Raw genomic sequence first — 24160 nt, 5'->3', positions numbered from 1 at the left:
CGTCAAAGCACATTTAGTCCTAGATATAGGGTCAAACATAGAATGAAATAGCAATTGTTGAATATCCAAGTAAGCCAAAGCAAAATAAAACTTTAGTAAAACTTACTAGTAAATAGTAATGCCAAACAACATGTGCTGGTGTTGTTGGCTGCGGTTTAAAGCGGAATTTTAAATTTTTAAATTTTTAATTTTAATTATTGTATTGTATTGTTCTGAATATAAGACAACCCTGATTACATGACACATTTTTTCAAGATGTACCAAGATGTAAAAGGCTTTCATATTTCATATTTTAATTCATTTTTATATTCAAAGTATGGCAAATACTGGCAAAATGTACCAACAATAACATTTAAAACTAAACATTTAACAGCATACCATAAAAAAAACCTGTAGTTCTCATTTCCACTAGCTTTCACAATAACTGATTTCTCACCTTTTTTATGTAACAGATGTTGGCATGTCAAAAAACACAGGTGTTTGATCTGCATTGCCTATCTGATCCAGGGAATATGAATGTTTTTTCCTTAGGCCTATCACATAGCGCTGAAAAGACAGCAGTTTCTCCCTGATGTCTGAGGGCACGCGCTGGGGCAAGACTGGTTTATGCTGCATCATTTTTACGCTGATTTAAAGCCAGTTCACAGATGCATTGTTCACCTACTATATCATGAATACTGAGCATTCTAAAGTTCTACTTGACATCCTCCTTTTCGCATATTCTCTAGCAGGGAAGGACACATATTTGGACGCAGTGTGTGTGACGACAGAAATCTATAGCAACCTGCTGTGATTCCTCATGTGGTGACACATTTGCTGCCCTCTGTGCTTCAGAAAGCCATCGCATTAACCTGTGCGTGCAGCTCTAAACCAAAGCTACTCTCCTCTGAAAAAAGGCAGAGACAAACAAACAGGGAAATAATCACAAACAAATCGCTAAGTAAAGGACTCCCCTGAGACTGGTGGAAAATAAATAGATGTGTTTCATAACTAACATACAAAGCATCTGCATTAGGTCCAGGGAACAAAGAACACTAAAGCCCCTTTGATTGGGCTAAATATGTGGAATGGGATTATATAATGCTTTTTTCCTCTATATCTCCCTCTCATTCTAACACTCCCAGTTTTTTTTTTTTCAAGCACCCACTTTATGTCTCTAAGTATTATGAAATGGTCCTTTGGGTCTTTACCTAGAGTCAGGATGTAGATAGATTATGCCATCCTTTTACTACATTAAACATTACACCCCTATCCTTAACACATCAAATGGCTTTCTCATGTCCTCTCAAATGCTAACACACAGGGTCACACACACACACACACACACACACAAACATATTTAAACATGCATACACAAAGCAAAGCTCTGGAGTCTCAGCTCTCTTCTCTGTTCCCGAAAGCCCCGTGGCAGCACTAGATGATTGTCAGTTCAGTCTCAGGGCAGATTTGCTGCTAGTCTCTGCAGCTCTTAAGCCTGGCCTGGTTTTCTCTCAGCAGCAGCACATCCTCAAAGAGCTCTGCGCTCATGTGCTCCGACCTGGCTGACCTTGCTTTTTCCTCATATGAACTCTCTCACTCTCTCTGTAAAATAAAATGCAAAATTTGACATGGTGCTGTATTGGTTCATAAGGTACTTTGTTACTATATACAATAAAAGTTCCGGCGCAATATAGCTGCCGTCGCATCATCCAGGTGGATGCTGCACATTGGTGGTGGTTGAGGAGAGTCCCCCTTCTGTGTAAAGCGCTTTGAGTGCTGAGAAAAGCGCTATATAAATGTAATGAATTATTATTTTTATTATTCCAAAAATATATACAGTCGAGCCCAGAATTAATCATACCCCTGGTAAATATGATAAAAAATGGCTGTAAAAAATAAATCTGCATCGTTTATCCTTTTGATCTTTCATTTAAAAAATTGGCAAAATCCTAACCTTTCATTGAAGTAAAAGAATTGAAAGTGGGGGGGAAATCACATTATAAAATAAATGTTTTTCTCCAAAACACGTTGGCCACAATTATTCATACCCTTTTATTAAATACCTTTTTGCAATCTCCTTTTGCCAAGATAACTGCTCTGAGTCTTCTTCTATAATGCCTGATGAGTTTGGAGAACACCTGACAAGAGATCAGAGACCATTCCTCCATACAGAATCTCTCCAGATCCTTCAGATTCACAGATCCATGTTGGTGCTTCTTCTCTTCAGTTCACTCCACTCATCAGGTCAGGGAACTGGGACAGTCATGGCAGAAGCTTCATTTTGTGCTCCCTAACACATTTTTGTGTTGATTTTGATGTTTGTTTTGGATCGTTGTCCTGATGGAAGATCCAACCATGGCCCATTATAAGATTTCTAGCAGAGGCCGTCAGGTTTTGATTTTTTATCTGTTGATATTTGATAGAATCCACGATGCCAGGACCTCCAGCAGAAAAATAGGCCCACAACATTAAAAATCTAATGGTATATTAAATTGTACACATGGGGTACTTTTTATCCTTGTGTGCACTAAACCCATCTAGTGTGTTTGCTGCCAAAAAGCTCTTTTTTTAGTTTCATCTGACCACAGAACCCTGTGCCGTTTGAAGTTCCAGTCATGTCTGACCACTGAACACTGTAAAAAAAAAAGTCAAAAATTTCAAGTGACCGATAACATCTAAATTTTTCAATTAGTCTGACGTATTATTTAATACTAATAATATTAAATAATACAAAAAAGCTAATGTTAACAGACTATTGCAACAAGAATTTCACTTGGGCCAATTGAAAAATTTAGATGTTATCGGTCACTTGAAATTTTTGATTTGGGAGGGTTAGAAATTTTTTACAGTGAATATGCTGGAGTTTGTTTTTGGATGAGCGAGGAGCATTTTTCTTAAAACCCTCCCAAACAACATGTGGTGATGTAGGGGTTGTTTGCTTTTTTTTAATAGGCTTTCTGACCCCCAAGACTCAACTAATCTCTGCAATTCTCCATCTGTGATCCTTGAAGAGTCTTTGGCCACTCAAACTTTCATCCTCACTGTCCATTAAGACAATATAGACACACGTCCTCTTCCTGGCAGATTCGTAACATCTTTAGTTGATTATAACTTCTTAATTATTGCCCTGATGGTCAAAATGGGGATTTTCAATTCTTTAGCTATTTTCTTACAGCCACTTTCTATTTTGTGATGCTCAACAATCTTTTGCTGCACATCAGAACTATGTTCTTTGGTTTTACTCATTGTGATGGATGATTCAGGGAATTTGGCCTTTGTGCTTCCTCATATTTAAACTCCTGTGAAACAAGAAGTCATAGCTGGACAATTTCATGTTCCTAGTCACCCTGGTGTGCTAAAAAAGGTAAATATTAATGGGAATATACTTCAGAGATATTTTATTCATAAAAAATTCTAGGGGTATGAATAATTGTGGCCAACGTGTTTTAGAGAAAAATATTTATTTTATAATGTGATTTCCCCCCCCCCCCCCCCCCCCCCCCATTTTCAATTCTTTTACTTCAATGAAAGGTTAGGATTTTGCCAATTTTTTGAATGAAAGATCAAAAGGACAAACGATGCAGATTAATTTTTTACAGCCATTTTTGATCATATTTACCAGGGGTATGATTAATTCTGGGCACGACTGTATATATATATAATTATTTATTTAATTAAATAAATTTAAATTTCCCATTTCTGTCTACAATATATTAATTGCACGCTATAATCTTTGCACTTAATCCCGGATATGACTCGTTTAACATGATCTACCCACTTATTTTTGAATAATAAACTGGAAATATTCCTTCACTTAAACAACTTCAATTAATTTGAACTAAGACTGGAGATCGTATCAGAAAGAAAAGTGAATGAAAGCATTGCGAGCATTTTTTATTTGCACCATCTTTATGTAGCCTATTAAGGTTTTACAGTATGTGTTGTATAGCCTACCTTGTTTAATTCTAATGAATGCTCTTTAATGTGATGTGTTGTTTGTTTTAGCTTTTTGTATTTCTTTAATAAAAAGGTCTGCGTTTTCTGCATATTACACATACGGTAGCCTAAATAAATATTTGCGAGTTCATAAAATGTGTTGGAATAATGAGACAACATTTTTGTTTTTTCATCATTCAAGATTAATGTTGGGAAACTTAAATTGGTGGATTAAGTACTGGTACTATATTTGTGATCGATTGTACATTGAATCACAAAATTCATGTGCTAGCACTGCCATTGATAGAGGATAAAGCAAAAGTTGTTTTACGCTACTAGACCATTTGAAGTTTCTGCCTTTCGAATGCGTCAGTGGTAAAGGCCTATTACAGACTAAATGAAAATATTGTGCTGGAAACAGAAATCCGATCAGTTATCCAGATACAGAGGCCATTTGATGTAAACAAATGTAAACTTGCAGTGTCCTGATTGGCTGATGATCCGATCTGCTTGATCGGATCACGGTGATCGCATGTTAATGCCAAGTATAAATGCAACTTAAGTGAAGTCTCAAGTCTTTGGGTCCAAGGGTTGCAGTTTATTTTACAGTACGTGCATACGTGTACTTACAGTGTAGTTACCTAAGAAAGTACTGGTAATATAAGGTAAATTAGTAATATAAGGAAAGACAGACAGGGTCATAAAATGCATAAAAAAGTGTCCGTCCACTAGTCAAGATGCAAATTAACTTGGTAGATTTTGATATTATATGCATATGGTAGCAAAAACATGAAAAGGACATGGAAACATGGACAGCAAGCAATATATATACAGATGTGGTCAGAATTATTGGTACACCTAGTAAATATGATTAAAGATGGCTGTAAAAATAAATATGCATTGTTTATCCTTTTGATCTTTCATTAGAAAAAATCCCAAAAACATAACCTTTCATTGAAGTAAAATAATGGGGGGTAAATCACATTATGAATTAAATGCTTTACTCCAAAACATGTTCCATATATACATATAATAATGCCGACTTGGTGTGTTTACAAATTGATAAGAAATGAAAGAATAAAGAAAGAACAGTAAAATGTTGTTTCATGCTGTCATGTGGGGTAGTAAGGAGAGATTGCCGTACCAAAATGACTCAAAATGAGTCTCTGTCTTCATGTCCAAGTCAAGTCTCGAGTCAGTGGTTCACAAGTCCAAGTCAAATCGCAAGTCTTTTTTGTGTGTGTGTGTGTGTGTGTGTGTGTGTGTGACTTAAGTGCAACTCGAGTCTCTGGTAGACTGTAATGCAGGACAAAATTTAATAATTTAATTTCTTTAATAAAGTATCTTGAGTAAAGAAATACATTTTTAAATAAATAAAAATTGTAATGTAATTTATAAGTAATTTAAATGAGTTAAAGCATTTATTTATTCTTTGGAATACATTGATTAATCTAATGTCCTTCAAACTGACAGATTTATTAAATACAACTTGTCGGTTGGTTCCTGCTCTCAGTGCAATAGTTCAAATCTGGTTTGCAGCATCTCCTAATCCTATTCTATGTCCTGATCCTATTTCTGTAATCTAGGGGTTAATGCAGGGGACGGGGGTGGGCGGTAAAGATGAAGATGATGAAGATGAAGAGGTCAAATCAAAGGCCACTAAATCACTAGGATACACCCAGGAAAGGCTGAAAAAGGCACATAAGCGATGATGTAAGTTGTGTGCCTAATAGCGCAGGAAGATGAGACCAGGCTTAAGCAGATTAAGCACAAACACTGTTCCATTCCAATCCACTATTAAATGGGCCTAAACCGAACTCATACACAGCCTCTACAGAGAGCCCAGTTCTATGACCTGTCAGGACTTTAGCAACACACTTCAAAGGAGTGGGGCTGAATTTAAGGGCTACAGCTGAAAGAGAGGAGCTTAGCAGAGCTGAAGGAGTGAGAGGAGAGACGCTGGAGGATGACAGATTGCATTCTGGTGCTGGCATATGCGCTTTTCTCTCCCCGTCCTTATTTTATTTAGTAGTGATGAATCGGCTACCTGCTGAACAATGAGCTGAGTGGATATGGGTGAGGACCGGCAGTCAGTTCCGCAGTTGCAGAGAGGGCATAGAGAGAGAGATAGAGTGAAAGAAAAAAAGAAACAAAGAAAGAAAGACAGAAAGGAAGGAAGGATAGAGCAGGGCGATATATATTAAATATGAAATTTCTAATGCGAGAGACATTTTAATAGCGTATTTGACCTAACTCTAATACAGTTTTTGCTACTGATGAAATTTAAGTTTGATTCATTTGCATAAATGAGTTCAAACTGTTTAATTTTGCATTTAAACAAATTTTCACAGAATAAAAAAAAATAGAATTATTATTCATTTCGTAATGCTTCATTGTTCTACAGGGTCCAAAATGAATATGTCAAATGGCAAATGATGGTTTTGCCAAGCTGCTCGCAAATAACTTTATACAAAACAATTTTAATGATAAATGATAAAGATTTTCTCAATTCACTCCCCATTGAAAGGTTGACGTTCGAAGTATTGTCAAACAAAACGGAGGCTAGCTTGACCTACCCTCCCTCATCATCCCGTCCCCTCCCCCTCCCTTCCATGCTTCCTGAAACAGTCATGAACGAGTCGGAGGCTTTTCCGATGTAAATTCGGGACTTTGCACGTTCCTTCTCCTTTTCCCTCTTCTTTGCTATTTGTTCATCGGAACGTCGTCTCTTTGGTCGTGTGTCGGCCATATCAAAATTCAAGAGAATATAATTCTAATGTTAGTCGTTGTCTACGACATCTCTCCTCTAGCTAACTTCCCTCTTCATGCATCTCTCTCCTCATGTGCACGCGCACTAACCCCCCAACCCCCACCCCCAAATCATTCTTGTCGGTTATTGGCTGGAACACTCTTTGTTATGTTTCGTGGTCCAGGCTGGGCCAGTTTGTTTCTGATGCCATTTGTGGAGCCTGGGCTATCTACAGAGACCGCGTTTTTTTACAGTGTGTTCAGGGGACAAGCAGCTAGCGGATAGTGAGGAGATGTTTGCTGTATGTGACAAAAAATGTTTCGGCCCATAAAACGTGTGACATCGCTTAGAGCACCTTTAATTACTGCAGAGTCTAAATAGGCAGCATTCTGCAGTGTGGGCCCCAGCTAAAGCACTCACTCTGGGTTTTACATGGTGAAAATATGACGAGGATCTCATGGAAACAGAGACAACTTTAAGCACAGTGATAAATTACACTCTCCGTCAGCAATCCTGCGGAGAGGGCTCTGATGCTATACAGTCTTGAGTAGGAGAGGGGCTGCGTCGAGCAGTAAGTGTGTGTGTTTATGTGAGTGAATCCCATGTGAGCAGGCTGGGATGACTCAGAGTGACAGATGCACACGCACCACCATACCCCTCCCATTCAACGTCAGTGACCAATCGATCATCCCTAACTCCTGAGAGGAAGGCGAGTTTGCGGCACTATGCAGAGGAAGAAAAACGGCAAAGATCTTCAGTCAGAGGTTAATTGAAACATACATATATTCAAACTCTGTGACGGCAGTGGCACGGATAGAATGCAAATCTCCTGCACTGCTGAATCTTCAACGCCACAACAAAAGATTGCGAGATGCTAGCGCAATGGTCAAACATATCGGTCTAGTGCAGGGTTGCCCAATCCTGTTCCTGGAGATCTACCTACCTGCAGAGTTCAGATCCAGCCCTGATCCAACACAATTTGTAATTATCAAGTGCTCCTGAAGATCTTAATTTGCTGGTACAGTTGTGTTTGATCAGGGTTGGAGATGAACTTTGCAAGAAGGTATATCTCCAGTATTGGGCACCCCTGGTCTAGTGCACATTTATATAGAAAAACTATATAAAAGCAGTGCATTGGGATGTACAATCGCATTTTGAGTGAACGGCCTCTAAAACCGGTTCTTTTTAGTGAATCAAAAACATACAGTGCAAATGTAGTCTGATTCCCGAACAAATAGTTCAAAAAGATTGGTTTGAATCAGTCTGACAAATACTGTCATTGTCAGTGAATCATTCACTCAAACAATTCATTAAAGATGCTTATTTATTTTGGAACAAACCAAATGACTTTCTTCATGAGTGGATCAATGAACACACTAAACTGAATCGATTCTTTCAAAAATGTTTATTCACTCAGGAATGAAACGCAGCTGTTGTGTGGTTGACGGTTTATTCTGTTTTGACATTAACTGGAAACATGGAGTCTAAAATGTAAGACCTCAATATTAACCTTTTGGTTATTGTAAAAAAAAAAAAAGGTAGGTAACATTTGTATATGATTGGCTATTAGATATGTCCTCTATTCTTTCATTAATATCTATTAGAACGGGGTAAAAAAAGCAAGTCCAGCCAATCAGTCATCATTAAAGACTGTGGAGTGGACAGCTTCCAGAAGACAATTTGTAAACGTTTGAAACAGGCTCTGAAAAATGAACAAAGCTATAAGAAATGGGCCAACACAAGGACAAAAACGAGAGAGAGGGTCTTTTCATGTCCTTCGGCACTGAATGGTCTCCAAGCATCTGCTACCTGATCAGGCCTGCTAGCCACATTTTCATTTCTCTGATACTCTCACTCTCCTCATCCCTTAGGGACAGTAATTAATACGACAGACATTCTGTTAGGTCGTTGTGAGTGTGATTAATTTTGTGGGAGTTCTAAAAGAAGTGGTCCTAATGAACTCTTTTCTCTTTGTAAAGTCATATAGAGTTCTCTTACCCTCTCTCCCATTGTTTCATCCTCACGCTTGTACTATACTAATGCCTCACCACTATAGAAACAAGCCAAGGAAAATATTACAGGCATGTTAACAGTTCTTTCTAATAAGACAGAAATCCTACAGATATAAAATTTGGAGGGAGATTCAATCTTTATAAAGGTGGAGATGGTATATTCAATTCTGTCCATTCATGAACACAAAGAGAAAGTTTTGCAAAGCCATGTTTCCAAATGCTTTGAAACCAATATGTTATCTCTTCTTTTAGATTTGATTTGAACCTTATGTTTAAGAATAATCACAAGCCAGAGGGCAGGAACTCAGAGAGGACCTTACAAAAAGAATGTATATTGAGATGAATATACCAGGGGTCACCAATTAGCGGACATCGCTTGCACTATTTTGCCGTTTATATGGTATACATTTTGTTTAAACGGTATACTTTAAGTGCAGAGCATTAAAACAACGGAGCTGTACACAGCACAAGCACACAGGGACGTTAATGGTAATGATTTTTCTGCATAAAGCGGGCTCATTACTGATTAAAAAAAGAGCTTCAGTAAGATGATGCGGTTATTTTAACAAAAGTAACGAAGGCACTGTGGTGAGCAGCAAAATAGACTGATATTCTCATTAAAACAATGTAGAAAATTAGGTTCTTCTCAGATTTACATTTTCAAAAAAAATTCTTAAGAGGACAATGCTGATGTCAGGTTTCGTACAAACGAAGCAGGCAAGATGGTAAGTTTGATATTTTAATAGCAGAATGGATCGAACACAGCGTGAAAGGTGAGTAAACAGGAAGTAGATAATTGGATGAAGCTTAACTGAATGATAACAAAGTCTCTCTTTCTCTTGCAGATGCAGATGAAGATTCTCTGAAGATGGACTGAAGACAGGCTGAAGAAGATCGGGATCGACGGTAAGTATGCAGGTAGGTGTAGGAAGGGAGTCTGTGTGTCTTGTATAGACGAGACCAGACGATGACTGAAGGTTGAGTGCTGAATATAAAGGGGTGAGATGACGAGATACAGGTGATGATGATAATTACTTAGAGGAGAGTGAGGAGAGTGAGTGCAGGTGTGCGCCAAGGAGGATTCTGGGGAGTGTAGTGCAAAGACAGATGAGGAAGACAGACGGTGGATGTGACATTACTCCCCCCTCCCGCAAGGCGCGACCCGCGCCGAAAGCAGCAGAACACGGGAGGGGGGGGTGGGAATCCTGGAGTCCGTGATGGGGAGGTGGACCGGGTGTAGATGGACGGACTCCAGGATGGTCCAGACCACCATGGCGGAGCAGACTGGTCAGGGGACTATGGCGGAGACTTCCCTTCGGGCGGCCATGGTGAAGCAGGCTGAGGAGGTGGCCATGGTGAAGAAGGCTGAGGAGGTGGCCATGGCGAAGAGGACCCTTCGGGTGACCATGGCGGAGAGGACCCTTCGGTTGGCCATGGCAGAGAGGACCCTTCGGGTGGCCATGGCGGAGAGGACTTATAGCCCCGCCCCAAAATTTCCTTGGGGAAATTATCAGGCTTTGACACTGGGCTGGATGAGGCAGGGGGCAAAAGTGGCTCTGGGCTGGACAGGACAGGACCAGTGACGAAGGCAGCTCTGGACTGGACAGGACCAGCGGCGAAGAGGACTCTGAGCTGGACAAGACCAGCGGCGAAGAGGGCTCTGAGCTGGACGGGACCAGCGGCGAAGAGGGCTCTGAGCTGGACGGGACCAGCGGCGAAGAGGGCTCTGAGCTGGACGGGACCAGCGATGAAGAGGGCTTTGAGCTGGGCAGCGATGAGGGCTCTGTGCTGGGCAGCGATGAGGGCTCTGTGCTCTGTGCTGGGCAGCGATGAGGGCTCTGTGCTGGGCAGCGATGAGGGCTCTGTGCTGGACGGAACCAGCGACGAAGAGGGCTTTGAGCTGGACAGGACCAGCGGCGAAGAGGGCTTTGAGCTGGACGGAACCAGCGGCGAAGAGGGCTTTGAGCTGGGCAGGACCAGCTGTGAAGAGGGTTTCGTGCTGGACGGGACCAGCGGTGAAGGCTCTGTGCTGGACGGGACCAGCGGTGAAGAGGGCTTCGTGCTGTCGCTGTGAGCAGTCTCAGCAGGGCAGTCGCTGTGAGCAGTCTCGGCTGGGTAGTCGCTGTGAGCAGTCTCGGCTGGGCAGTCGCTATGAGCAGTATCGACTAGGCAGACCCTTGCTGGCTCTGGCTCGACTAGGCAGACGCTTGCAGGCTCTGGTTCGACTGGGCAGACGCTTGCAGGCTCTGGTTCAACTGGGCAGACGCTTGCAGGCTCTGGTTCAGCTGGGAAGACACTTGAAGGCTCGATATGGTTCTGGATGAGGATGGGTGAGGAAGTGAAGATGACTGGCGGTTGTGGATCAACTGGGCCGATGAGAGGAGGGAGATCGGAGAAGTCATCCTCCTTAAGTTGCGTTTCGGACCCGAACTGAAATGCCGGCTAGGCAGGAACCAACCGGATGATGAACAGGGCTGCGTAGAATAATGAAAGCTGACTCATCCTGGAATCCGAAAGATTCTGCATCTTGGTCTGGTCTTCTGTCAGGTTTCGTACAAACGAAGCAGGCAAGATGGTAAGTTTGATATTTTAATAGCAGAATGGATCGGACACAGCGTGAAAGGTGAGTAAACAGGAAGTAGATAATTGGATGAAGCTTAACTGAATGATAACAAAGTCTCTCTTTCTCTTGCAGATGCAGATGATGAAGATTCTCTGAAGATGGACTGAAGACAGGCTGAAGAAGATCGGGATCGACGGTAAGTATGCAGGTAGGTGTAGGAAGGGAGTCTGTGTGTCTTGTATAGACGAGACCAGACGATGACTGAAGGTTGAGTGCTGAATATAAAGGGGTGAGATGACGAGGTACAGGTGATGATGATAATTACTTAGAGGAGAGTGAGGAGAGTGAGTGCAGGTGTGCGCCAAGGAGGATTCTGGGGAGTGTAGTGCAAAGACAGATGAGGAAGACAGACGGTGGATGTGACAGCTGAACCCTATATCTTCTCTATGTAAGCCTTATGGGCAACTTTACAATAAGGTTCCATTTATTAACTATGAACTAACAATGAAAAATACTTGTAATGCATTCATTAATATTAGTTAATGTTTATTTCAATGTTTACTAATGCATTATCAAAAGTTGTATCTGTTAATATTATTTAATGTGCCTGAGCTAACATGAACTAACAATGAACAGTTAACTAATGTTAACAAAGATGAATAAATACTGTAATAAATGTATTGTTCATTGTTAGTTAATATCTTAACTAATGTCAACTAATGGGACCTTATTGTAAAGTGTTACCAACTTAAGTGTTATACATACAGTAGGTATCTCACTGTAAAATTAAATAAACTAGTGTGATTAAACAGCTGATCTTACCTGGTTATATTCATATCCGTTTTAGCTTGACTGAATAAATATTTCAATAATTTTATTTTTATTTTTTACAAAGTACCACTGCTGTCCATATGGACATTTATATCTATTGCAGAAAAAGTTTTGCCCGGACCTCTGCTGGAAAAGTAACTTTAAACAAATAAAGCAGATAAAAACTCCGAATTTATGGAAATTTTACAACCCAAAGCGAAAAAGCGACGGATAATGATGATTTGTAGTGGAACGTACTTTGTAGTGCCAAAAAAAACATGAAAGCACTTCTTTCATACTACTTGTTAAGAGACTAAAACGAGTACACAATATGGACCAGAAATGAGCATCAAAGTCCAAACATACAGTAGAACATTACTAAAACATGTTGTGCGCTAAAAAATAGACTTTTTTCAGATATCCATAAAAATGTTCTATTCCGCAAAAGAGTGCATACATGTTTGACAACACCTGACTTCCCAAATTTAAATACATAATTCCTTTATTATGAGACCAGGAGGTTACACGATGGTGACAACTAGCACACACCTCCCATCTTCCAGAGAGAAGTGTCCCTCTACCACCAGCAGAACAGCACAGGCCGTAAGGCACGCGAGGGCAAGGGGTCGACTGACAGGGAACGTGGTCTTATAATCTGGGTCACTGAACCTCTGCAGATTATGACAGGTGTGAGAGGAGAAGAGACAGGTTGTTGCCCCCTCTATAGGGTTATGGGGAGGTAAGACTGTCAGAGCGGCTTCCTATGACTAGATCTTCAGTCAAGCAGACGGCACTGAGGGAAAGGACTCGGGCGAATGATGGTCAATTGAATGAAGGATGTCATGAGAATGTTCCAGCCAAGACCCTGGGAGTCGTTTGAGTGTTTGCAAATAAGTTGTCAGAACTCAAAAAATGTTTGCCGTGATCTGTTACATTTAAGTCAACAATCTCAGATTAAATCTAAAATTTAGATTTTGCACTACACAAGAATGTTGAATGCAATTTAATTGAATAAAACTTGAGGGATTTATCCTTTGAAGATACATCTACATCTGCATCCACACAGTTGTGTGACAGGAACAGCCAGGCTATAATGGCCCACTGGGACTCGTCCATGCAGCTTCTAGTTCCAACCCAGTCCATTAATCCCAACTGTAAACAAGCCAGTTCCTGCAGATGTTTGCGTTTCCTCCAGCACTTATACGCAGCTCTATGACCAGGAAATCACGGCCCACCTGGATTGTCAAGTTAAAAAAAACACTCCAGCTTCATTCCAGATCATATTTGTCCTGCTCCAGACAGATATTGAATGCTAAATATAGGTACCTTTAACATACACGCTACAGACATATGCCAGTGCAGGTTAACTATTTAAGGTTTATTTATGTTGTTGCATTTTGTTTCCCACAACAGCTGTCTTCACACTTGCCGCGACATTTTGTATTGTGAATGAGGAGATGACGTAGCTGCCATTTCACACGGATGCACACCAGACTAGAATTACGGTACTGTTTTGGTCTCTTTCAGCATAGAGTGAAAGTGCTGCAACATCACAGGCACACAAAGATGATGGCCATTTCAGTTTAATAGGTGTTACTGATCTAATTTCAAGCATTAAACAACCATTCAGAACAACAAAGGTCCATATTACACTCTATTTTTGAAGTATGAAGCATGCATATAGTGTACTTCATGCTCTAGGCATTTTTTTATATATGAATCCTGTATACTGTAAGTAAGCAGTAAGTAAGCAGTATGGTAATATTGCATACCAAACATAGTTCATTTTGGGGTTTCTCAAGGTAATGTTTTTAGATTCATGTGCACAGAAGTGAACAGACACAGTTCTGTGTCTTAAAGTGCATAAATTACCATAAATAAATATGGAAACATATTTATCCTTGAGCCAGCATTCCCCAATCGGTTTCCACAAATAATGTAATGGTTGTCTTTCTCTGTTAAAGCTCATCAGGACTCAATGTTTTGTTGTTAATTGTTTATCTTATCATACTAATGAACTACTACTATATGAACATGACAAGAAAGGAAAAAAGAAAGACGAATAAAAAGGAGGAAAAATTCAAAGGAAGGAAGGAAGGAAGAGTGGATGGAAGGACTTTGGGAATGAAAATTAAAGAAGAAGAAGAAGAAGAAGAAGAAGAAGAAGGAGGAGGTTGAAATATGAAAGAAGTGAAACTAATAAAGGAGGAAAGAAAAGAAGAAAAAGGACAGGAAGAATGGAAATGGGAAGAAAAAGAGGAAAACAGTAAAGAAGGAAGGAAATAAGGAAGGAAAATAAAAAAGGAAGGAAAGAAGGAAAGACAAGAAGAAAGGAGGAAGTAAGGAAGGAAATAAGGAAGGAAAATAAAAAAGGAATGAAAGAAGGAAAGACAAGAAAAAAGGAGTAAGTAAGGAAGGAAAAAAAACAGACAGAATGAAGAATGGAAGGAAGAAAATAAAAATGAAAGGGAAAATGAAAATTAAAGGTTAAATGAAAGCAAAAGAAAGGAAGGAAGGAAACAATGGATGGAAGAAAAGAAAAGAAAAGAAAAGAAAGGGATGAAGGACAAATGAAGAAATGAAAGGAAAGAAAGAAAGAAAGAAAGAAAGAAAGAAAGAAAGAAAGAAAGAAAGAAAGAAAGAAAGAAAGAAAGAAAGAAAGAAAGAAAGAAAGAAAGAAAAGCCACACTGTTTCACAGTTTCAGTAATACAATGGATATTTTGATTATGCAAATAAGTAAAAGAAACATTGGCATGCTCCATTAGTTCCTTTCTGTTTTTCTTCACCATTTATTCTTTTTTATCTCAAGGTATTTCTATCAATGATTGCATTCACAGCTGGTATGAGGGAAGACAGCTGAAAAATGGCTTTTTAAGTGCCGCAATCACCATAAAATCTGGATTTGATCACGTTGGCTGGCAGAGGAAATAAATGAATGAAACCACGTGACCCGGGCCAGAGGGGAGACAAAGGTGGCATGGCATGGGCCGGGATAATTACCGGCAGCAGTTCTGGCCCAGCTTCAGTCAAGGACATGGGCTGTTTATTCAAATGAGCTCTGATAAGGCTTAATGTGGACAGCGGCTTATTGCTCTCGTCCTAATGAGAAAAATCACAACACTCTCAGAACAGGTGCTCCGGCAGACAAGCAACACTGACAGCGCTATGTAAAACAGCACTAATGGCAGCTGAATAAGGGGAAAAAAAGAGAGAAAAACGAAGAAAAAAAAGTCATGGTATGCTAACAGGACAGGTGACACTGGAGGCTGTTTATAGGCTAAACATATGCTTCATTATGAGCCCATCTATCCATTTAATACTCAAACAATCATGCATAGAGAGAATTATTCCTCTATTGTTAGGTACACTGAAGGATGATTCCACCAAACAGGTGCCATTAATGTTTCTCATTTCCATAAGTAATAAAATGATTTCAACAATGAATAGCTGATGCCAAAACACAGTCCTTCCGTTGTCTTCACATGTGTTTACAACATCTTTCTGATTTTCCAGTCTTCAGTTTCACATGATCCTTCAGAATTAATTATATGATGTTGATTTGATGCTCAATAAACATTTCTTATTATTATCAAAACTGAAAACAGTTGTGCTGCTTTATATTTTTGTGGAAACCGTGAGAAGGATTCTTTGATGAATACAAAGTTAAAATGAACAGCATTTATTTGAAATTGAATTGTTTGTAACAATGTAAAAGTCACTTTTGATCCACTTAATGCATCCTTGCTGAATAAATATATTAAAAAATGTCTTACTGACCCAAACTTTTAAACAGTAGTGTACGGTATATGGTAAAACTGTCATGTTACTGTCAACCCAGTTACATTTACAGTATGAAAGGATAATTATATTAAAACATGTATTAAAATGTATTAATTTAGCTTGAGATGGCAGTATGCAATTTATTAACACTTAACGCATTATCTATCTGACAGACTATCAAATCTTACAGAAAAGTACTTTTAGAAAGAAAGGCACAGAATGACCCTGCAGTAGTTTAGATACTTCTGCACACATTTTAAAATTAGATATGATTAGTCTCTTCATGAATAGAAAAAAGTGAGATATGATTAGACACTTCATAATAAGTGCATGATTAAAATGTGTATTAATTATTTCAGCAAGGTTATCTCAGGATACGGTAAAGTAAGCCCTGAGCTCACAACTGAACCACTTCCAGATTTCAGAGCAAGAAATATATAAATAAATATATATATATATTGCTAAATTAAGAGCCTTTCGTGTTACTTAAGTCGCAGTGGGATGAGAATGTGCATGAAGGGGGGAAATTTAGAACTCAACTTCCAGGCTTAAATTAAACACCTAATCTCTGGAGGAGTCTGCAAGACCTTTTCCAAACTGATATTAAGTAGAGCCTCCGAGGTCTCGGAGCGACCTGCCTTCCAGGACAGTAGACTTAAAGGAATAGTTCATCCAAAAATGAACTCTCCCTCATGTCGTTCCAAACCTTCCAATCCTGACTCAATCTTCTGCTGAACACAAATATATTTGGAAAAATCTCTATACAATGAAAGTCAATGGGGTCCAATCTTGTTTTTGACCCCAATCTTATTCAAAACATCTTCTTTTGAGTTCCACTTACCAAAAATAAGTCATACAGTTTTGGAATGACATGAGGTAATAAAAGGCGAGTAAATAACACAATTTTTCATTTTTGGCCAAACTCTCCCTTTAATTCTCAAGGAAACAGTCAAGTCAAGTTACCTTTATTTATATAGCGCTTTATACAAAGTTTAACTGAAGTCAGTTCAGTGTTGATTCAGTTCTGTTCTCATTTAATCTATAAATCAGTTCTGCAAAAAAAAAAAAAGTCATCCTCCAGCTCAGTTCAGTTCTCATACAACATCGTCACTACAGTCAGATCAATAATATTGTTGAATATTAAGTGAATATTAAGTGAGAAAAGTGCAAATTGCTCCCATGTCAGATGCCACTGACACAGAACTCATTTAGCCAATCCTCTCTCCTGCATTGTGTTCCGATCACAGGATTAGTATAATAGCCCATTTTTATTTTTCATTACCTATTAATAAGTCTCTATTGCGAGATGAAGCCCGGACCTTTTGCTCCCGCACACCTGGCTGGCCTGATCCAGCTGAAAATGAGCACATCCATCGCTGAGCCCATTTTGGAAAAGCTCAGACAGATCTGTAGTGCTGGACTTGGCTTTTGAATGAAGCGCCCTAAAGGGTTGAAAGAAGCGCCCCATTTACAACAAAGCACTCAGGACGAAAATGCAAAATCCTTTGGAGAATCAGCTGTGGTGCTACAGTCTCTCACACATGATGAGCTAATCTAGAGGGGACTCGCTAATAGAATTCCTGTCTAACGGCTGATAAGAAGTTAGTTTGACTTCACTGGATCTGTGATTTGATTTAGCTCTTTTAAGTATGTTGCGACTGAACAAAAAGGAAACATGAAAAAACCCTGGAGCATAATTCTGCTCACTCATCCCTGTCCGGTACTGTTACAGCGACTATAAAGTGATTATCAAGGATTCCTCTAAAGTATGGAGAATAAAAATTTTATGATTTGATAACTTTTTCTTCACCCTTTCTCTTTTTTCTTACTTCCTCTTTTGGTATGTATAAATCGTATCCCTCTTTTGGGCATGTACAGCACAAGAGAGGGGTGATTCTGGAATGGTCTGTTTTTGTTCTTTAAATCTATCTATCTATCTATCTATCTATCTATCTATCTATCTGTCTATCTGTCTATCTGTCTATCAATCTATCTATCTATCTATCTATCTATCTATCTATCTGTCTGTCTATCTGTCTATCAATCAATCTATCTATCTATCTATCTATCTATCTATCTATCTGTCTATCTGTCTATCTATCTATCTGTCTATCTATCTATCTATCTATCTATCTATCTATCTATCTATCTATCTATCTATCTATCTGTCTATCTATCTATCTATCTATCTATCTATCTATCTATCTACAGTATCTGTCTATCTATCTATCAATCTATCAATCTATCTATCTAATTTTCTTATGCTGTTGAATGCTTAAGCTACAGTATAGACAGTACGATAATTATGTCAGAAAATACCACAGTATAGTATTACACAATTGATTCAATATTGATTCATTTGTAAATATTTCAGATAGGCTTACATGTTCGTTTTTCTTAAGGAACTAATACTCTAAACTATACAGGGAACCCTCTCATATGGTGCATTACTACAATTGTAAAGGTTAAAATGATCAACAGAGCTAAAATATTCAACTGCTATTTATTTTCAGATATAATAATCACACTCAAATAACAACTGAGTTGTATACAAACATTTTAATTGCACATAAGGTAGTTTTCATAAACACTTGTCTTGTTCATTAGCTCCTATGTAGTGTTTTTTTTTAGCTAACTAATAAACTGTGAACACTGGATGACTTTCCTGAGGTAAATGAAACATTAAGTGACATTGTTCAGATGTTTTATTGCTGTCTTTCTGCGATTGAAACCATGATTGAGTGATTACATAAGAGATGATACATTTTAGTAAATTGTACTGTTTCTTTCGACATACCTTCTGATGTTCAATCATGTATATTTCGTACTATAACTTGTAGTTAAGTGGAAAAGATGACTTGCGCTCCACGCTTAAACTCAGATGGACCGCGAACTTGGCAACACTAGCTTGAACGACGGGTGATTCATAGGACCAACAGAACCTGTATTAACGTCACTTTTTTAATTCACAATCCCTGTAATATATGGGAACTGGGGGACCTGCTGTTGACATGTAATGTAATGGCGTAATCGGAGTGTATATGTATATATATATATATATATATATATATATATATATATATATATATATATATATAGAACAAAAAAGGTCTACTGACTAGTCTATTATAAAAGTATGGGATGAAGTTTTGAATATCCCTTATGAAAGCAGTCAAATGGCTTTCAGAGACATTTTTCAAGGCTATGTTGGGTAGGTAACACAGAGGAATGTTTAATTTATGAGCAGACAGAATGTTTGGCCAGACATATTGGTGTAAGTGAGGACAGCCTACACAGAAGACCCAGATAAAGCTCTGCTAAACTGGGACCGGCATAGACTAACAGTGACATCAGATACAGGCGCATGAAAAGGATAAAATGGGAGAGAGAGAAACAAGAGAGAAATCCAGAATACTCTGAATGAACTCTACAACTATCCCAGCATACTAAATACCGCTTCAGCCGCGCAACAACTTCTCTTTGACCAATCACATTTGTTCTGTGCTGTTCATACAAGGCCCAGAAGAAACTTTTTGCTAACTATTTTTGCTAGCTGCCAAAAGGTGAGTGAATTGAGAAATTGGGATATGTAGTGTGTATTTAGTGTCCTTTTGACAAAGGTATTAGTTTCCGTTGCGTGTTTGTGACAAACAAAACAAACGTCATTATGTCACATGCAGCGTCGTATACTAACGACAATATATACATTTTGCTATTTTGAACTTTCTATTCATCAAAAAATCCTGAGAAAGATGTATCATGGTTCCCAAAAAATATGAAACAGTTTTCAACATTGATAACAACAAATGTTTCTTAAGCACCAAATTAGAGCCCGACCGATATATCGGCGGGCCGATATTATCGGCCGATATTAGGCATTTTCCAAACTATCGGTATCGGCATTTATAACGGCCCATAAATGAATATTTAAAAAATAAAATAAAAGCGGACGAAACACCCTGCAACCATGTTATGAGTGTTGGCGCTGCATAGTTTGTCCACCAGAGGGCACTCTACAAGGAAGACTGCTAACATCAATGAGCTTGGAAATCACAACGAACTTATTCTGCCTAAATAAAGTAATGATTACTGTATTTATAACTAGCATATCTGTAGTTCCAGTCCCTGCATTGTAAAACGTAAGTTAGGCACGCGAGGAGTGAACATTTAGACATAGAGAAGAAGTATCAAACATAGCCTGTGCATAAAAGTTAGCTTTGTGCGTTGCTGACTTTGTTTAGCCGCAGCATTAAAGGACAATTCCGGTGAAAAATGAACCTAGGGGTAATTAACACATGGTTACCGAGTCGATCGTTCCCTGGGATGTGTTTTCATGAAAATCGAATGTAAAGAGTTTTAAAAGAGTAAGTAAAAGTAAATCGCTAGTTAATGCCACTAGCAAGGCTCAAAATAGCCTCACACTAACACGGTAGCATAATGAGGGTCCCTACATACAAACCGAAGCATTGAGAACTTTGTAAGTGTACAGACAGTTTAATAAGAAGATACTTTATAAAGACAGTACATTACGCGTTTCAGGCATTCGTCATCTTGGAAAACAGTCTCAACTAATCGAGTCACGAACGCCGTGCTAAGTAAGCTGGTCGATAGGAAATACGTTTGTGAAATCTAACTTAGCACGGCGTTCGTGACTCGATTAGTCGAGACTGTTTTCCAAGATGAATGCCTGAAACGCGTAATGTACTGTCTTTATAAAGTATCTTCTTATTAAACTGTCTGTACACTTACAAAGTTCTCAATGCTTCGGTTTGCATGTAGGGACCCTCATTATGCTACCGTGTTAGTGTGAGGCTATTTTAAGCCTTGTTAGTGGTATTAACTAGCGATTTACTTTTACTTACTCTGTGCCCCATATACTAGTGTTAAGCTAATCTGTTTTTAGAGATAGCTAAAACTCTTTACATTCGATTTTCATGAAAACGCATCCCAGGGAACGATCGACTCGGTAACCATGTGTTAATTACCCCTAGGTTCATTTTTCACCGGAATTGTCCTTTAACGAGTCACATAATGTATTTAGTGCATCACTAAGTAGTAGATTTTAGAAGGCAGGCACCAAATGATGATTGAAAATGGTTTGTTGTAGCTTGATGGAATAGATGGATAAAATTAGGAGTGACCTTTGTCTTGTTTAATAATAATACAAATGATGATGATAATAATAATATCATCATCATTGATTTTTTTTAAATTATTACTGTCAATATTAATAATAATAGTTGATTTTTTTTTGTTCAAAGGACTTTAAGTTTCATATCTTAAGTTTGTATTTTTAATATACATTATATTTATCAGAACTTTAATATATTCTGTTCTGTTGTGACAATAAAGTTAATTTAAAAAAAAATAAGTTTATTTTTAAACTGCATTATCATATTATTTTAGTAAGGCTGAGGACTCTTAAATAACTACAAATAACTAATGTTAGGGAAAATCTGTTCATGTTTTGTTACGCGTTTCTGGATTTAAAAAAAAAATATATATCGGCCGATATATCGGAATATCGGATTTTGAAATCACCAAATATTTGTATCGGTATCGGCCTTAAAAATCCTTTATCGGTTGGGCTCTACACCAAATCAGCATATTAGAATGATTTCTGAAGACTGGAGTAATGATGCTGAAAATTCAGCTTTGCCATCACAGGAATAAATTACATTTTATAAATATATTGAAATATACAATCATTTATTCATTTATCTAAACTACATAAATAATATTTTATTTTAAATTGTAATATTATTTCACAATATTACTGATTGTACTGTATTTTTAATTAAACATTTTTTTTTAATTGACATATGTTTTCAATAAATATTTACAGATGTCAACATAGCCAATAAAATATATATTTTTGATAATTTGATTTTGATAAATGTATATTCACTATAGAAATGTGTGTTTTTTCCATGTTTTTTTAATATTTTATTTGTTTCCATAACTTTTTTTTAAGACCTGGAAATCACCGTTTTAAAATTCCCTGATATTTCCAGGTTTTCCTAATAGAAAACCACAAGCCAACAGTTTCTTCAAAGACAATTTCTTACTTGCATTTGTCACTTGGCATGTTAAATTTGGACCCTGTGTGAACAGCATCTGTAAAGTATAACACATTAATGTCATAAGGCAAATTTCCATCCTACCTGTAGCGCACTGTTTAGGAAGCAGCTGTTCTGACCCGGCTCATTGCTCAGGCCTTTGCTGGGTGCGATGGAGGTCATGGTGCGTGGGGTAAACATCCCCTGCAGCCCACTGCTGCCTGACGCAAAGTAGTTCCGCTTCCACGACATGGGTCCAGCTCCGCTTCACTCCCCCCTCCAATCACCACAAGAGCCACATCCTTCGCCAGCTAATCACGCTGGAGGAGGAGGGCATCCTGAATACAGTGCAGATGAGTGTGTGTGTGTGTGTGTGCGTGTGTGTGAATGAATGAGAGAGAGTGAGCAGAGAGTGCCTTTGCTGGGCTGTTCTCTATGTTACTCCCATGAGAGAGGAATATGTGGGTCAGAGATGGGTGTTTGGTCAGTGAGTACAAAACAAAATTTATAATGAAGGAATCTGCCAACAGGTGTGAATATAATAGTGATGTTTTCTCTCGAGAGGGGGGGCGGGTGAATCTCACTAATGTCTGTCTGTCTAAACGCCTTCCTGCACCTGAGGTGGTAAAGTGGGGTCAAACGCAAATACTGGCCTGGTTAAAAGCAGCTGTGTGACTGTTGCAGTGTTTGTTAGAGTAAGTGCTTGTGTCTATGTCTGTGGTCCGAGACACTGTCCTCACGAAGCTGTGTCCACTTTCTGTCCGCTGACTGATCTTCACTTCTGAGCCTCTGCAATGTGTTCTCTCTTAGCCCAGCTGGTCTGAAAAACAGAAATAATAATTTACACTCAAAAACTTTCCTTTTATTTAAAAAAAAAAAAAAAAAAAAAAAACTCTTTCTGATTTTAATCTGCATAGAAAAGGAGGGGGAGTAGGAGTGGGAAACCTGTTTGAAAACCATCATCATTTTTAAACTTTAACAGATTTTTAAAAAATGGTTCTACTTTCCTTATACTTTATACAAAAGAACATGAATATGGTAAATTACTTTTTGGATTCTGTGTCTCAGATATGCACCCCCCTCTCTTTATATCTATCTCTCCATTGATTGACACTATTTTGGATAATCCAAGAAAATAAAATGCTTTTTATTTGTAAAATATTTATTTCATTTGTATATTTTCATCTTTTTTTATAACTTGATGGATGCAATCCAAAATATAAGATCATAAAACAAATGAATTGTCTCTAATCAGTACAAATACACATTTATTTTTAAATGTTTTTGAAAGAAGTCTCTTATGTAGACCAAGGATGCATTTAGTTGATCAAAAATACAGTAAAAACAAGTGCATAATTCTATAATTATTATAATTGTATTTTCTTTATATTTTATTGAGACTACATGTAATATTTGTACTTTTAAAAATGTATTTGTACCACCACAGCACAATTTAAAATTATTTTAAAATATGAGTTAATAAATTTGTTGACTCAAAACTTATAAGAAAAAAATTTATGTAAAAATTATACACATGTACATTTGAGCCTAAAATCTTTATTGTGGTTTACGGACAGGTTATTTGTCAACTACCTATTTTCACATCACTTTATGTATTTTTACCCCTCTCATATGTACAGTACACACAGTAAAGCAGTCCTGCACACCGATTGCCATGCAAATATATCAACTTAGGTATAGATGCAAAATCTCCACTCTAACAAATTTGGACCATCATATGTTTCATACCCTCATCCTCTCCCCTTTCCAACCAGTAGAAAGCAAGTGAGAGAGGAAGGTAAAGAGGGAGGGAAAAGGGAGAGGAAAGACAGCAGCACTGCAGAGACACAGCTTGCATCACAGAGCTCTCCTGCCAGGTTGGATTCATGTCCTATTCCCACTACTACATAAATACACACCCACAATACACACTCTGTCCACATGGTCCAGCCCTGCAGTATGTCCTGTTTTCCTAAGGCAGAGGCATGGAGAGGGATGTTCTGATGTGGAAGAACAGTGTGTGTGACAGACCTGAGGCAGGTGTTACGTGGGGTTCCCGCTCTTCATAATCAAGGTCAGTGATGTTCATGATCAACTACTGATCGATTCAATGACATTGGTCATTTAATAAATTAAGCTCAACAATTTCAAAACAGTGATAGTTTTCTAACACAATAGGAAATATGTCAACACAGGACAGAAAACGTGTCTTGTCAAGCTATTTATTGGGGTCTAACAACAGGTAAATCGGTTTCCCTGCATTATCCCACC

At 38.3% G+C, this 24160-nt stretch overlaps 1 protein-coding gene across 7 annotated transcripts in view; it reads right to left on the bottom strand.

The window, feature by feature from the left end:
• The window catches only part of usp54b (ubiquitin specific peptidase 54b), a 104874-nt gene that overhangs the window by 45444 nt on the left and 35270 nt on the right, over nt 1-24160 (bottom strand). For 6 of the 7 annotated variants that reach the window (XM_084134278.1, XM_084134277.1, XM_084134276.1 and 3 more), the window contains exon 2: nt 21995-22709. In XM_084134278.1, the coding sequence (XP_083990404.1) occupies nt 21995-22141 (147 nt within the window). In that variant the 5' untranslated portion in view covers nt 22142-22709. Of the gene's footprint in view, nt 1-17112; nt 17241-21994; nt 22710-24160 lie in introns of those variants that run through there. The other variant, XM_084134281.1, reaches the window with a different exon arrangement.

The sequence above is a fragment of the Abramis brama genome (assembly GCF_963993115.1).
Source record: "Abramis brama genome assembly, chromosome: 14".
Classification (NCBI taxonomy): Eukaryota; Metazoa; Chordata; class Actinopteri; order Cypriniformes; family Leuciscidae; genus Abramis; species Abramis brama.
Note: the sequence above shows the minus strand (reverse complement) of the source record. Positions and strands in the feature narration are given on the sequence as shown.